A 15,000-nucleotide genomic window follows, 5' to 3' on the forward strand; every position below is an offset into this window, starting at 1 on the left:
ATCCAATATTTCAGCAAAAATCAAAGATTAGAGAAAAAGTCCAAAAACTGAAAACAGATTTGTGTATCAGAACTTTGTTTTTTCTTCTTTCCTCTCCCATTAATCATCTCACCACCCCTCAGATTTATCTGCTGACCCTTTGGAGGGGCCCGACCCCTAGGTTGGGAACCACTGGACTAAACTAGCTAACTGTATATAAAGTAGTGTAAACTAGCTCCACCTCCAGCAGCTACAACAGTAACATGCTGCTCTAACACTGATGCTTCACTATTAATAATCTAATGATGTCATATATAATAATATATCAGTCAGAGGGACCAAACCACTACTTTTACTGCAATACTTTAACTACATCAAGCTCATAATACTTATGTACTTTTACTGCAATACTTTAACTACATCAAGCTCATAATACTTATGTACTTTTACTGCAATACTTTAACTACATCAAGCTCATAATACTTATGTACTTTTACTGCAATACTTTAACTACATCAAGCTCATAATACTTATGTACTTTTACTGCAATACTTTAACTACATCAAGCTCATAATACTTATGTACTTTTACTGCAATACTTGAACTACATCAAGCTCATAATACTTATGTACTTTTACTGCAATACTTTAACTACATCAAGCTCATAATACTTATGTACTTTTACTGCAATACTTTAACTACATCAAGCTCATAATACTTATGTACTTTTACTGCAATACTTTAACTACATCAAGCTCATAATACTTATGTACTTTTACTGCAATACTTTAACTCCATCAAGCTCATAATACTTATGTACTTTTACTGCAATACTTTAACTACATCAAGCTCATAATACTTATGTACTTTTACTGCAATACTTGAACTACATCAAGCTCATAATACTTATGTACTTTTACTGTAGGAGGATTTTTAATGCAGGACTTTACTTGTAACGGAGTATTTGTACTTTGCTGTATTAGTATTAATACTGCAGTAAAGTATCTCAGTACTGATTAACAGCTCGCAGGTACAAAGTTCCGTCAGCTGATCTGAAACCTTCACAAACGGACTGAAACTCAAACTTCATTTTAAACGTTTAAAATGCTGCAAACTGCTGCAGAACACACACACACACACACACACACACACACACACACACACACACACACACACACACACGCCGTCATCTCTCTCCTTCCGCGTCTGCGCAATAAACCGCAGCCTCTACGTGACCACGTCCTAACGCACGTTAACGCAGCTAACGACACGTGCAGGTGAGAGAGGGACGGACGCAGCAGGTGAAGCTTGTTTTACCTGCTGAGTGCTGAAGTCGAAGCCCAGATAGAGAGAAGAGTCCTGAGCGGCGGCCATGAGGAGGAAACACACACACACACACACACAGACTGAGCCGCGGAGCAGCAGGGGTTAAACATTTAAAGAGACACACACGCGCTCATCATGTTTGGATCAATTAATGATTAACAAACAGCTAAACAATCATTTATCCACCTGTCTGTGTCACACAGCACGAAACTCATCCATGTGTGTCGGTCAGCTAATTTTAAATAAAGATAATATATATTATCAATAATAATAATAATAATAATAATAGCTTCACTTGTAAGGCTCTATTCTAAACGTGTTTATTATTATTTATTTATTTATTTCAACAGCAGTTTGCAACATTTATTTAAAGCTGCAGAAATGCGACAAAAACAAATAAAACTGTGAAATTAAATAATAATAATAAACTTTATTTATACAGAAATCATAGAAATATGTGATTACAAAGTGCTGCACAAAGAGCAGCTAATAACAGATCAAATATATTTACACAAATATATACAGTATATAAACATTAACACACATATATACAGTATATAAACATTAACACATATATATACAGTATATAAACATTAACACACATATATACAGTATATAAACATTAACACACATATATACAGTATATAAACATTAACACACATATATACAGTATATAAACATTTACACACATATATACAGTATATAAACATTTACACACATATATATACAGTATATAAACATTTACACACATATATATACAGTATATAAACATTAACACACATATATATACAGTATATAAACATTAACACACATATATATACAGTATATAAACATTTACACACACATATATACAGTATATAAACATTTACACACATATATATACAGTATATAAACATTTACAAACATATATACAGTATATAAACATTTACACACATATATATACAGTATATAAACATTAACACACATATATACAGTATATAAACATTTACACACATATATATACAGTATATAAACATTTACAAACATATATACAGTATATAAACATTTACACACATATATATACAGTATATAAACATTAACACACATATATACAGTATATAAACATTTACACACATATATATACAGTATATAAACATTTACACACATATATATACAGTATATAAACATTAACACACATATATACAGTATATAAACATTTACACATATATATACAGTATATAAACATTTACACATATATATACAGTATATAAACATTTACACACATATATATACAGTATATAAACATTTACACACATATATATACAGTATATAAACATTAACACACATATATATACAGTATATAAACATTAACACACATATATATACAGTATATAAACATTTACACACATATATATACAGTATATAAACATTAACACACATATATACAGTATATAAACATTTACACACATATATATACAGTATATAAACATTTACACACATATATATACAGTATATAAACATTTACACACATATATACAGTATATAAACATTTACACATATATATACAGTATATAAACATTTACACACATATATATACAGTATATAAACATTAACACACATATATATACAGTATATAAACATTAACACACATATATACAGTATATAAACATTTACACACATATATATACAGTGTATAAACATTAACACATATATATACAGTATATAAACATTAACACATATATATACAGTATATAAACATTTACACACATATATACAGTATATAAACATTAACACATATATATACAGTATATAAACATTAACACACATCAAAAAACAGATTAAAATAAGATTTTGAAAAAGAAGCCAAACAAATAAAGATCATTTAAAAAGATCAACTAGAACACATCTATGTATGGAAGTCCATTTCTGACACTTTTTAAAAAAATGTTATGTTTTTTTTTTACAATTACAACTAGTTATCTTATCATAATGAGATATTATATATATATATACTGGCAAAAACTAGCATGTACTGGTATAGTACATGTTTATACCAGTTTATACTAGTTTATACTAGTGTATACCGGTATAAACTAATATAAACTGGTATAAACCGGTATAAACTGGTATATAGTGGTATAAACTGGTATATACTGGTATATACTGGTGTATATATAATGAACGTGTCTCACAGTTGAATCAGCTCAGTCTGTTTTATTAACCTGTTTAACTTTATTTCTTCCTGAGTAATAATCAGATGTCAAACAACCTGATATGATTGTACCGACGGAAAGTTCAACACAGTGTCCTTCACTGTTTACACATGAATGAAAGTCAGAGAATAATGCAGCGCCGTGTGTGTGTGTGTGTGTGTGTGTGTGTGTCAGTCCAGCTTCCTGCCTCACAGGTAACTGCTCACTATCAGCATTTTAATTCTTCTTTTCTGCAGTTTTAATCAAATCTGGAACCTCTCGGATGGATTTGAACTCCAGGTTTTGGATTGTCGGATCTTTCTGAGGGGATTTTAAACGCATCACAGGTCGGTCTGCTGCAGGAGGACGACGCTGCGTTCACTGACGGGCAATAAAAACACCTGCAGCAGGTGTATCGCTGCTGATGCCAACAGGATGTCCTGCTCCTGCTGCTGCTTAGTGGTTCCCAGTGCGGAGCGACTGGAGGGTAAAAATACACAAACATACACATGTATATCAGCAGGAATACTGTCTGATATATAACAGCAGAAAATAGAGATGTTTTATTCCTTTATGGAGCAAAAAAACTGCAGAAAAACCTCAAACTTTCTGCATATTTTACTGATGATACTGCAGAACCTTTAATGTGGTAGTTTTACTTTGTGCTGTTGATGCTTTTATTTCATTAAAGGACTTTTTTTTCACCACAGCTGTAAACTGAAACGTATAACCGTATTTAGTTTGTTCTTATTACGTCTATATTTCATACGTTTCTTGTCGATCTCTTCTACTTTATCACTGAACATGAAAAAGTATTAACTAGACGCTGAGTGCACATGTTGTGGTGGGACTGATTCCCCTTGAACACAGATGTTCTGTAAGAAGTCGGACAACCAGCTGCCAGCCACATAAAGAAATATAATAATAATAATAATAATAATAATAATAATATTCACTTGGAGAACCTCACAAGATGTTGCACAACGGGAAACGTCCCCTTAATGAAATAATGTCTCTTTAATGTGAAAAAGAATAAAGCCTGCAGGTGTTCAGGCTGTCGTTGGGAAAACACAACTTCTTGCACGATGGCGCTAAGAAACCAACGCAGGACACTCGGGTTATGTTGTGTTATTCCCTCACATCAGAAAGAAGACAGTAAAGAACAGACCAGAGTTCCTGTCTGACAAGCTTTTCAAACGAGGTCTGCAGCCAGTGTGTGCACGACGTGCACTTTCTCTCCTCTCTTAAACCCCAGAAAAAGGGCGTTGTCACTCCCCGATTGGCCGAGAGGGGAACGCACCCAGCTGCTCTCAGTCCCCCCCCCCCCCCCCCTGCACACAGGTGATCTGCATAAACCCTCCAATCAACACAGACACGCAACTATCTGAATTCAGAACGGGGGAGAAATGACAGCAAGTCCCACTAATGAGCGACTAAATAAACCATCAACAACGATGTGACTGTAAACAGGAAGTGTTTGTCCAACTTAATAATATAACATTTATTTGACCATCATGAGATGATTAATGGGAGAGGACACTGCTTGAGTAAATGTATTTATCCTGTTGTCAGTATGAACAGATGAAATAAAAACATTCTTATTGTTCTTATGAATAAATATTAACACAAAGACACCTGACCGGAGTTTATTATGAGCAGCTATAAAACATTTGACACTGAGCAGGTGTGTGTGTGCAGGTCAAAGGTCACCGTGTGTCATGTGTCCGCCTGCAGGGACAAACAGGAAGAAGCAGCTGCTGGTGAGAGAAGAGGAAGAGGAGGAGGAGGAGGAAGAGGAGGAGGACAGGACGAACATGGACATCTCTCTGCTGAGAGCTCAGTACCGGAGCAGCAGAGAGCGACAGAAGAGACACACGCAGGTGCTTCTGTTCCGGACAGGTGAGACATCATCGTGTTTTTATCTGCAGTCAGGAACATGTGAAGATAACAGCAGCTGTTAAACCTACATTCAAATGTTCTCCATGTGTTTATTAGTGATAAAAATAAACATATATAATATATTATAACTCTAAAAGAAGCCAGTCTGCATATTGACTTCTTCTACCTTCAATACTTTAAGAACATTCTGCTAAAACTTCTGTACTTTTACTTAAATAAAGGACCTGAATACTTCTTCCACCACTGCTGGATTTATTGCAGAGCTGTAATATTATTATTATTATTATTATTATTGTTGTTGTTGTTGTTGTTGTTCTCTCATCCTAAACGTGATCACGCTGCAGCTTCTCTGCGTCCGTGTTTCAGTCTCAGAGGAACTGTCGGAGGCCGTCAGCGTCGTCCCCTTCACTCAGGCTTTGACGTCGTCATGGGAACCGAACAGCAGCCCGCCGCCGGCTTTGACCTCCGACCCCGACCCCTGGCACGTCCACCTGGACCTCCACCGCCGCTCCCGCTCCGCCGTCGGCGTCCCGCCTCCCGCTTCCTCCCTGGAAACAACAAACAGCGGCGACGTCGGTTCCTCCAGGTCAATATCAGCTGTTTAAATCACTTCCTGTGTCTCTGCTGAGAAAAGTGTGAGTGATGTGAGTGATTAAATGTGATTTCTGTTGGACTTTCATCGATGTGTGACGTGTCTGAGTTGGTTTTCCGTGCGTCTGTGTGACTGCTGAAGACCTCCAGACCTTTAACCAGCTGACAAACAGAAATAAGAAACAGGAAGTCCCGGCTGACTGTTTCCTCTTTGTCGTCTTTTCTAAACAGGCGTTTGTCTTCTTCCTCTGGCGGCTCCCTGCAGGAGTCCAGAGGCAGAAAACTCTCTGTGGGTTCAACAACAGATTCACGCTGCAGCTCGGTCAGCGGCACCAACAAAGAAGAAGATGTCTTCGACGCTGACACGTCCAGGACGGATCCGGTCCAGGCTTCTGTTCCTGGTTCTCCTGAAGCCTCCGAGGGGAATCCCAGAGAAGAAGATCCTCCCGACGTCTTCGTCTGCAGCTCCTTCAGTGAAAGCTCCGCCCCCGTCGCCTCCAGCAGCAGCGGCTCCGCCTCCAACCTGCCGGGGAACGAACCCGCGAACGTACAAACCGGTAACGGCGTCTTGCAGAGCAGCAGCACCGCAGCGTGGAGGGGCTCCAGGTTCACCAGGCAGCTGAGCGTAGGGGGGGTGGGCTCCTCCACGGGGGGCCAGCAGAACCAGAACTACTACCCGTTCCCCAACAGGAAGACCCCGAGGATCTCTGAGGCCGCCAGGAGGCTGGGCATGTACTCGTCCTTCTGAGGGATCCCGAATGATCCTCGATCTGCAAAAAACACGCACGACCCAAACATGTGACGTCATAGTCGAGTCATCGTTCCTCTCAGACATCTGTAGACAGTCTGTTCACAAACACTCAGCTCGCCGCCACGTTCAGACCACATGAGGCGACTATTGAGTCATAAAGTCCGTGAAGGTTCATCCAGGTCGTCGTTACACCTGGACGGCTGAATGGAGGGCAGCTGGACTTCCTGGTTGAAGATACTTTTGAGGACGTTTCTCATCTTCTTCAGTTTTAACTGACTGATGAAGAGTCTCAGGTATTTAACCTCTGTGGGGTCGTTATCAAGGTCGTTGATTCCACCTGGTTCGTAACTTGTAATGACAGTCGTTCAGAGTCGTTGGAGTCACCTGAGGACAGGTGTAAACGGTCACAGATCCATAAATCGGCCGTGACTACGCCCTGATCCCTGATGGCGTCCGACGCCGTGTGTGTTACTGGCTGTCCTGTGTTTCAGAAACGGACTCATCAGCTGTCGCACCCGACGCCCCTTTTCAGTCACGACGCCGAACATCTGTCGGTTTTTACGGGACTGATGTCATGTGGTCTGAACCTGACGTTAATCTCAACATCATAACTGTATCAAACACACAAAAAAACACGCCAACAACCAGCTGAACTTCCCCTCAGAGACACTTCTTCTAACAGCTGCGTCCATGAAAATGTTTCTGTGACTGAACCGCTGATCTGTTTCTGGAGATTCAACACGTTTGCTTTTGTTTTCTCCTCCAAGTTTAAGTTTTCTTAAACCGGAGTTTCTTTACAGTCTGATTGATCGGAATGATGACGAAACTACCAAAATATGACAAATGTTATTTTCTAAGGGTGTCAGGTTTATGGAGACCGTTGATGTAACGACACTGAATCCTTCATATTTCACATATTAAATGATGCATTCAGGTGATACGTTTATAAATCAGCTTTTTGTTTTCTGCCTTAAAAAATCAATAAATCACAAAACTGTATCAACATTTTTTTCAAATCTGCTTATTTGAATCAGTTTCATACGTCACTGATGTTCACTTCAGATTAAGTTTAATTAAAAACTGCAGACTTGTTCCAAAGATTCACACTCATTCATTAAAATCAAGAACTCATTTATTGTTAAAGTGGTTTCCAGAATACTGGTTGTGTTGAGTCCATGAAGGAATATTCTGCTAGTGCAGATACCTCAAGCTAGCTATTTTAAAATTAACTCTTATTTTCTCAATAAATGGATTGATTGCTGGAGGATTTGAGTAAATGTCCTTAGTTACTTCCCACCACTGATCAGTAAAGGAATTTCATGAGATAAAAACAACAACAGTTCTTGTTACAATCAGATTTTTTATTCTTCCATCTAATTACAACATTTTTATTGAACATAAATTAACAATCCAATTAATCTGCAGTTGACTATTTTATTTGAAACATTCTGAAAAGAAGCAAGATTAAATAAAATGTCATGAGTTTTTAAAATGATTTATTTGAATAAGAAAATGAATTATTTAATTATTTAAGTTATTTAAGTTTATATATGTTTTATATTTTTTTATTTTTTGTATGTACTCTTGTTTATACTCATATTGTTGGATTAATTTATTTAATATGGGCCACTTTTAGCCTCCATACATTACTTCCAAAGAAACTGCGTCAAACTGGTTTTGACCCTCCTGCGGCACCGTAGTACATCTCAAAGATCGTCTATTTGTGAAACGCGAGCATGATGGACTGATGTTACACCGTGTTTGGTGACCGATCAGATTCTGTGACCTGCAGTGTTGGAGGAAGTACTTATAATGTAAAAACACGTCATTAAAAGCAAAAGTCCTGCACTGCAGAAAATCTGGCTTTAGTAAATAAGTGGTAATACCTCTTTACTTTTACTGAAACATGATTAAATGCGGGACGGAAGTTACGTTAACGGGATCGTGAAACGCGCTCAGAGTGAGACCTCTCTCCTCCTGTCATCACATCTTTCCCCGAAACAACAAACGGACAAAAACAACAACAGCACCGAGCAGCAGAACCGGAGGAATAACGGAAGGTTAACAAACATTTCCGACCTCGGAGCTCAGTGTCATCTTGTTCTTTCACACCGAGGTAACTGACAGAAAGATTTAAACCAGATTTAAAGAGTATAAACAGTGTTTGTGTGAAGGTAGCAGTGATGTTAGCTAGCTGAGCTATCAGTTAGCTTCTCTCACACAGAAAACTGTTACTGACAATAAGACTGAATCTGTGTTTGTCAAGTTCTCCCGAATTAAATGTCAGCTAGCATCATTTTACGTTGAGCTGTTGTAGTCTTTGTTGTGGTAAGTTGCAGTCAGCTTTGAGGCTTTTTTAGACCATTTTAATGTCAGATATTTGTGTTGGAAGCTGCTGTTTCTCAGGTCGAGGCCTCCAAGTGACAGAAGTTATATTTGTAAAGTTTTTACACTTTGTAAAAAGATTAAAGAATCAAAGTTTGCTGTCAGAAAGTTGTGAGAGTTATGAGATGGAGACAGATTTAATATAAGAAATAAAGCAGCAGAGACTGTTTACATGTCAGTTACTGTTGATGACTCAGAACGATTAATCGATTATTAACATTATTGGCGATTAATATAATAGTTGGAGATTAATTGTTGCAGCTTTAAAGTGAGTTCAGCTAAATCTTCTACTTCTTGTCTTAAATGAAAAGCATAAATATCTAATAACATTCAGACATTTGATGTTTTTCATGTTTTTTTATTAAACCAACTGATGAATCGATTCACTGCGACAATAATTAAATATTCTGAGCTTTAATCCTTAGTTTCAAAAATGCTCGATCCAACATTTCTAATGATGCCGAAGGAAAAAAAAAAATAGTGATAATTCAGGTTTTTGTGTTTGTCGACTGGTTTTCTACACAGGATAGATGTGTGTTCACGTGTGTGTGTGTGTATGTGTGTGTGGACAGAGATGATTAGTGATGTCATAAACATATTGGGAAATAGGTCATAGTTCTTGGATTTGGAGGATAATCATGCTAGCAGGTTTGAAACTACAGCTCCCATGATGCTTTGGGTGTTTGGATGATGTGTTCACGTTCTGTCAAATAGTCTCCGTTAATGTGAAGCAGCTGCTGTCTGCAGTGTAACATGAATCACCGTCACACTGGAGGAAACTGCTGCTGCCTCTTTTCTCTCTGGTTTTGGATTTGTGGAGGTTAAATCAGAGATAATGACGTCACACTGAAACTATAACTGTGTGTTTCATGTCTGTGTGTTCAGGTGTGACTCATGTTTCTCTCTGTGCTGCCTCACAGGTTTCTAGTGCCTTCAGTGGTAATAGTGGTAGTTTATACTGGCGGTGTAACGGAGCTCTTTGTGTTCCAGTTCCCTCCAGTGCTGATGACTCATTAACAAAACTCCTCCCAGCTGGGGATTTTCCTCCTCCAACAACAACTTTCACTTTCTCTTCTCTCTTCTGTCTCGTCATCTTGTGTTTCGTGTTCAGAGACGATGGCGGAGCAGAACACGGAGGCCAAACTGAAGAACCTGCTGAAGCAGGAGAAGGTCCAGCTGTGGAACCCTCCGTACACCAACGACGACAACCAGCCGGGACGGCAGCACATGCAGGTCGACTCACACAGCGACACACACGGAGACAAACTGTAGCAGCATCGCAGCACTTCACACATATTTAATACCGTCATATACAGATTATATGTTGCTGGATAGACATCAGTATAAATCCATATTAAACACATGATATTTAATCTGTCAATCAGATCAATAACAAAAGACTGAGTGTGATGATGGTGTGAAGTAGCAAGGGATTATGGGAGTTGTTGTCTTCATTGTTAAACAAGCAGCTGACGCCTGCATCTTGTACACATTTACTCTTCAGAAACCAAATGAAACAAACCGTTAACTTGATTAAAACTACAGACAAGAACACAACTCAACAACATATATAACATCAGTCGAGTTGTTTTCAGACGTTTTAATGCGGAATAGTTACATATTATAGCTTTAAATATAATAATTTATGTAAGTAAAGAAATAAATTCAACATTAAAAATGCATCTAGAAATGAATCAGATAGTAATAATAAAATATAAATAAAATAAAAAATGATTTAAGTTAAAATTATACAGAACATAAAAATACATATAAATATATTTGTTAATTGAAAAAATAATAAAATAAAATATTTATGAAATAATTTCATAAAGAAATATCTGGAACATAAAAAAATACAAAATACAAATAAATCTGTTAATTGAACAAAAAATTTACATAATAATTTATGCAGTTAAAAATATGTAGAACATAAAATAATATAGTAAAATATAAATTAAAATTTAAGTAATCATTTAATAAATCAAATATCTAGAATATAAAAATATCAAATACATATAAAACTTATTTGATTAAAATAAAGTTTAAAAAAAAGAATAAAAATTTGAAAAAGTAAAATCAAAAATCTATTTTATTTTTTTAATAATCTTAATAAAATAAGTTAAGCTACTAAATAATTTAAAAAACAGTTTTAATGAATAAATACGTAACAAGATAAAGATTTGTTTTATTTATTATTTACTGAGCGTTATTTGACCTCCGTACCTGCGTGTGTGATTATTGTTGGTGTGTTTTTAACGGCAGGAGCTGGCGGAGCGTTACGCCCCCCTGCTGTGTCTGCCGGGGTCGGAGGTCGGCGGCGCCCTGGAGACCATCAGAGCGCAGAGCGTGAGGAGAGGAAACAGGAACAAGAAGTTCAGAGAAACGAACGTGGCGACGCTGGAGCTGCTGCTGCCCCGAGACAGCAAGAAGGTCCGGAGACAGACCATAATATCACAGCCTAATATATATAGACTGTATTTCCTGCTTATATATCACATCTTATCACTTATATATGATCCTGCTTATATCTCACATCTTATCACTTATATATCATCCTGCTTATTCTTCCTTCTGTTTGATGCTCATATTTCAGTTTGAAGCCTCCTTGTTCTCTGATCTGCTGTTAAATGTTGGTTCAGACGTCGCTGCTGCCATCTGGTGGCGTTTAAATGTTACTACAAGCAGTCAAACAGAGACATTAACACACACACGGTGACTGAAATACAGCAGTAACACCTGAGATGAGTCGTCCACAACAACAGAGAGTTTGATTACAGTGTTGAGTTTATTAGATTAAAGCAGAGTTTATGTCCTGGCAGGTTTATTATATAACTGGACTCCTAACTGACTCCGGTCTTTATATGAGGAAATCTTTTGATTATAATCTCGATTAGTTGTTTGGTCCATAAAATGTCAGAAAATGTTCATCAGTGTTTCCAAGACGACGTCATCAAATGTCTTGTTTTGTCCACAACTCAAAGATCTTCAGTTTACTGTCAGAAAGACTAAAGAAACCAGAAAATATTCACATTTAAGAAGCTGCAATATATTGTTTTTCTTAAAAAAAATGACTCAAATTGATTAAATTTTAAAATAGTTGATGATTAATTTAATAATTGGCAGCTAATTCTAATTAAACTGACTAATCGTTGCCGCTCTAGTTAACTAACAGTGTTATAATACAAGTTGTGACCTCAGATTCATCAGCTTCTATCTGATACTTTTGTTCTTCCCTTTATGTCTCCTGCTAGTCAGCTGATTCCTGCTGACAGGCACAGTTAGCTGTAGACTAGCTGGTGAACATAGTGGAGCATTTAGCAGCTAAAGAGCCAGATATTTCCCTCAGGAGTTGGTGGAGAGTGAAAACATTCACCAGGTGGACAGAAACACGACTCCACATGATGATAATGTTGCTCCGTAACTGCTGGATGTGGAAATAAACAACTGTTTGCTAACAAGTTCAACATATCAACTTAAAACCTGATGACATGTCAGTGTTGTGTTCATCAGTTAACGCAGGTTTAAGTTAGTGTGTGAATATTCAGGCTGCTCGCTGCTGCTAACTGAGTTTGAATGAGTTTAATTTGTGTGAAGTTTATTATCAGTTCAAATTCTGTGAATTAAAGTCAGACTAATCTGTCTACTAAGCTTTCTCACTATTAGAAGATTGTATCTGAAATCCACCTGATCCAGAAAGTCCCATTTAAACGTGTTTGGACGCTGCTGTGACTCCTGCAGATACACCTGCCTACTGAACGGCTCCTGACACACATATTGATTGTTTTTCAGGATCCAAAGATGAAGAACTTCCTGGAGACGAGGCTGGATGTGTTGGTTCAGGAGGTGGTGGACAGGTAACACACACACCGAGGAGACAAATGTACATTTCTTAGTGGTTATTTGTGTATTTATTAAATGTAGCTTTAATGATTAACATATTGAATAAATATTGTGTCTTGATGAGGAGTGAAAGTGAGAGTAAAGAGCTGTAAAGCCTGTCGGTGTGTTTGTGTTTCCTGCTGCAGGATCAGAGAGGACTACGACCTCAAATACATCAAACTGATCCTGAACGGGAAAACTCTGTGTGCAGGTGAGTCCAGACGACCTGCAGAGAAAATATAGTTTAATATAATCCTCTTCTTCAGAAGAAGAAAAAATAGTCAGATGCAGTCAGATATGTTGTCAATCAAAGTAAAGCTACAATAATTAGTTGATCAATCGATCAATATAGAATTAATTATCAACTATTTTGATAATGTGATAATTGTTTGGTCTTTTTATAAGCATAAATGCAGAATATTTGCTGGTTGCAGCTTTTCTAATGTGCTGATGTGAAGCTTTTTTATTCACATGACAGTAAACTGAATATCTTTGGATTTGGGACTGTTGATCAGATAAAACTAAACATTTTAACACGTCACTATGGAAGGTAAAAAATTGCAGCGAGAGATTTTCACATTTTTTTGACATTTTATAGATAAAACGATCAACCGATTAATCAAAGTTAGCTCAACAGGTAGTGAGAAATGAACCGAAGTTTCCCAAACCATCAACTAGCAACACGGGTTAAAATCTCCAAAAGCTCCCTTTCACACAAGTAACATTAGCATAAAACAATAAAGTAACATTAGCTTAAAAACAATAAAGTAACATTAGCATAAAAAAGGATAAAGTAACATTCGCTTAAAACAATAAAGTAATATTCGCATAAAACAATAAAGTAACATTAGCTTAAAACAATAAAGTAACATTAGCTTAAAACAATGAAGTAACATTAGCATAAAACAATAAAGTAACATTAGCATAAAAAACAATAAAGTAACATTAGCTTAAAACAATAAAGTAACATTAGCTTAAAACAATAAAGTAACATTAGCTTAAAACAATAAAGTAACATTAGCATAAAACAATAAAGTAACATTAGCATAAGACAATAAAGTAACATTAGCATAAAACAATAACGTAACATTAGCATAAAACAGTAAAGTAACATTAGCATAAAAAACAATAAAGTAACATTAGCTTAAAACAATAAAGTAACATTAGCATAAAACAATAAAGTAACATTAGCATAAAAAACAATAAAGTAACATTAGCATAAAAAACAATAAAGTAACATTAGCTTAAAACAATAAAGTAACATTAGCTTAAAACAATAAAGTAACATTAGCATAAAACAATAAAGTAACATTAGCATAAGACAATAAAGTAACATTAGCATAAAACAATAACGTAACATTAGCATAAAACAGTAAAGTAACATTAGCATAAAAAACAATAAAGTAACATTAGCTTAAAACAATAAAGTAACATTAGCATAAAACAATAAAGTAACATTAGCATAAAAAAAGATAAAGTAACATTAGCATAAAACAATGAAGTACATTAGCATAAAAAAGGATAAAGTAACATTAGCATAAAACAATGAAGTAACATTAGCGTAAAAAACAATAAAGTAACATTAGCATAAAAACAATAAAGTAACATTAGCACAAAACAATAAAGTAACATTAGCATAAAAACAATAAAGTAACATTAGCACAAAACAATAAAGTAACATTAGCATAAAAACAATATTAAGTGCTGTTAGCATAAAAGGTATAAAGGTAACTGTATACTGTACTCTACTGAGCTGCTGACTGTGATTCAGTTGAAGTGAGTTCATTTGTTTTATCTGACGGTGAACCAGTTTCAGTGTGTGTGTTTGATCCTGTCAGACCAGCGTCTGGACCAGCAGGGAGTGAAGAACCACAGTAAGATGATGGTGCTGAAGTTGAGCGACGCCGAGTTGAAGAAGCAGCTGAACGAGGAAGAAGAGAAGAGGAAGAACCAGAACGAGAGCATCCAGAGGACCCAGAAAGGCTTCCAGATCCTGTCAGAGAGAGGTGACCCAGCTGT

At 36.3% G+C, this 15,000-nt stretch overlaps 3 protein-coding genes across 4 annotated transcripts in view; 2 read left to right on the forward strand and 1 right to left on the reverse strand.

Annotated features, from left to right (window-relative positions):
* The window catches only part of xylb (xylulokinase homolog (H. influenzae)), a 27,743-nt gene extending 26,216 nt beyond the window's left edge, over window positions 1-1,527 (reverse strand). Inside the window, exon 1 of the mRNA XM_042399892.1 lies at window positions 1,297-1,527. Coding sequence (XP_042255826.1) covers window positions 1,297-1,353 — 57 coding nt within the window. The 5' untranslated portion in view covers window positions 1,354-1,527. The remainder of the gene's footprint in view (window positions 1-1,296) is intronic.
* LOC121888415 (histone H3.v1-like) lies at window positions 865-7,720 on the forward strand. Of its 2 annotated transcripts, XM_042399896.1 has the most exons (5): window positions 865-1,256; window positions 3,734-3,963; window positions 5,211-5,375; window positions 5,742-5,961; window positions 6,198-7,720. In XM_042399896.1, the coding sequence occupies exons 2-5, from the start codon at window positions 3,912-3,914 to the stop codon at window positions 6,712-6,714; spliced, it is 954 nt and encodes a 317-aa protein (XP_042255830.1). In that variant the 5' UTR covers window positions 865-1,256; window positions 3,734-3,911; the 3' UTR covers window positions 6,715-7,720. The 2 variants fall into 2 exon arrangements, with proteins under 2 accessions (XP_042255830.1, XP_042255829.1); XM_042399895.1 differs by lacking the exon at window positions 865-1,256 and having other exon boundaries at window positions 3,434-3,963.
* Window positions 7,721-8,679: 959 nt separating this feature from the next.
* The window catches only part of nub1 (negative regulator of ubiquitin-like proteins 1), a 12,838-nt gene continuing 6,517 nt past the window's right edge, over window positions 8,680-15,000 (forward strand). Inside the window, exons 1-6 of the mRNA XM_042399993.1 lie at window positions 8,680-8,833; window positions 10,214-10,335; window positions 11,365-11,532; window positions 12,892-12,956; window positions 13,128-13,192; window positions 14,820-14,987. Of these exons, the coding sequence (XP_042255927.1) occupies window positions 10,219-10,335; window positions 11,365-11,532; window positions 12,892-12,956; window positions 13,128-13,192; window positions 14,820-14,987 (583 nt within the window). The 5' untranslated portion in view covers window positions 8,680-8,833; window positions 10,214-10,218. The remainder of the gene's footprint in view (window positions 8,834-10,213; window positions 10,336-11,364; window positions 11,533-12,891; window positions 12,957-13,127; window positions 13,193-14,819; window positions 14,988-15,000) is intronic.

This window comes from Thunnus maccoyii, chromosome 21 (assembly GCF_910596095.1).
Source record: "Thunnus maccoyii chromosome 21, fThuMac1.1, whole genome shotgun sequence".
In the NCBI taxonomy this organism is placed as follows: domain Eukaryota; kingdom Metazoa; phylum Chordata; class Actinopteri; order Scombriformes; family Scombridae; genus Thunnus; species Thunnus maccoyii.

Bases quoted from the DNA above. Each gene is read 5' to 3' on its own strand.
- LOC121888415 (XM_042399896.1), top strand. From the start codon at position 3,912: ATGTCCTGCTCCTGCTGCTGCTTAGTGGTTCCCAGTGCGGAGCGACTG. The intron at 3,964-5,210 runs GTAAAAATACAC...GTCCGCCTGCAG, and splicing joins CAGTGCGGAGCGACTGGAGG to GGACAAACAGGAAGAAGCAG. The intron at 5,962-6,197 runs GTCAATATCAGC...TTTTCTAAACAG, and splicing joins GGCGACGTCGGTTCCTCCAG to GCGTTTGTCTTCTTCCTCTG.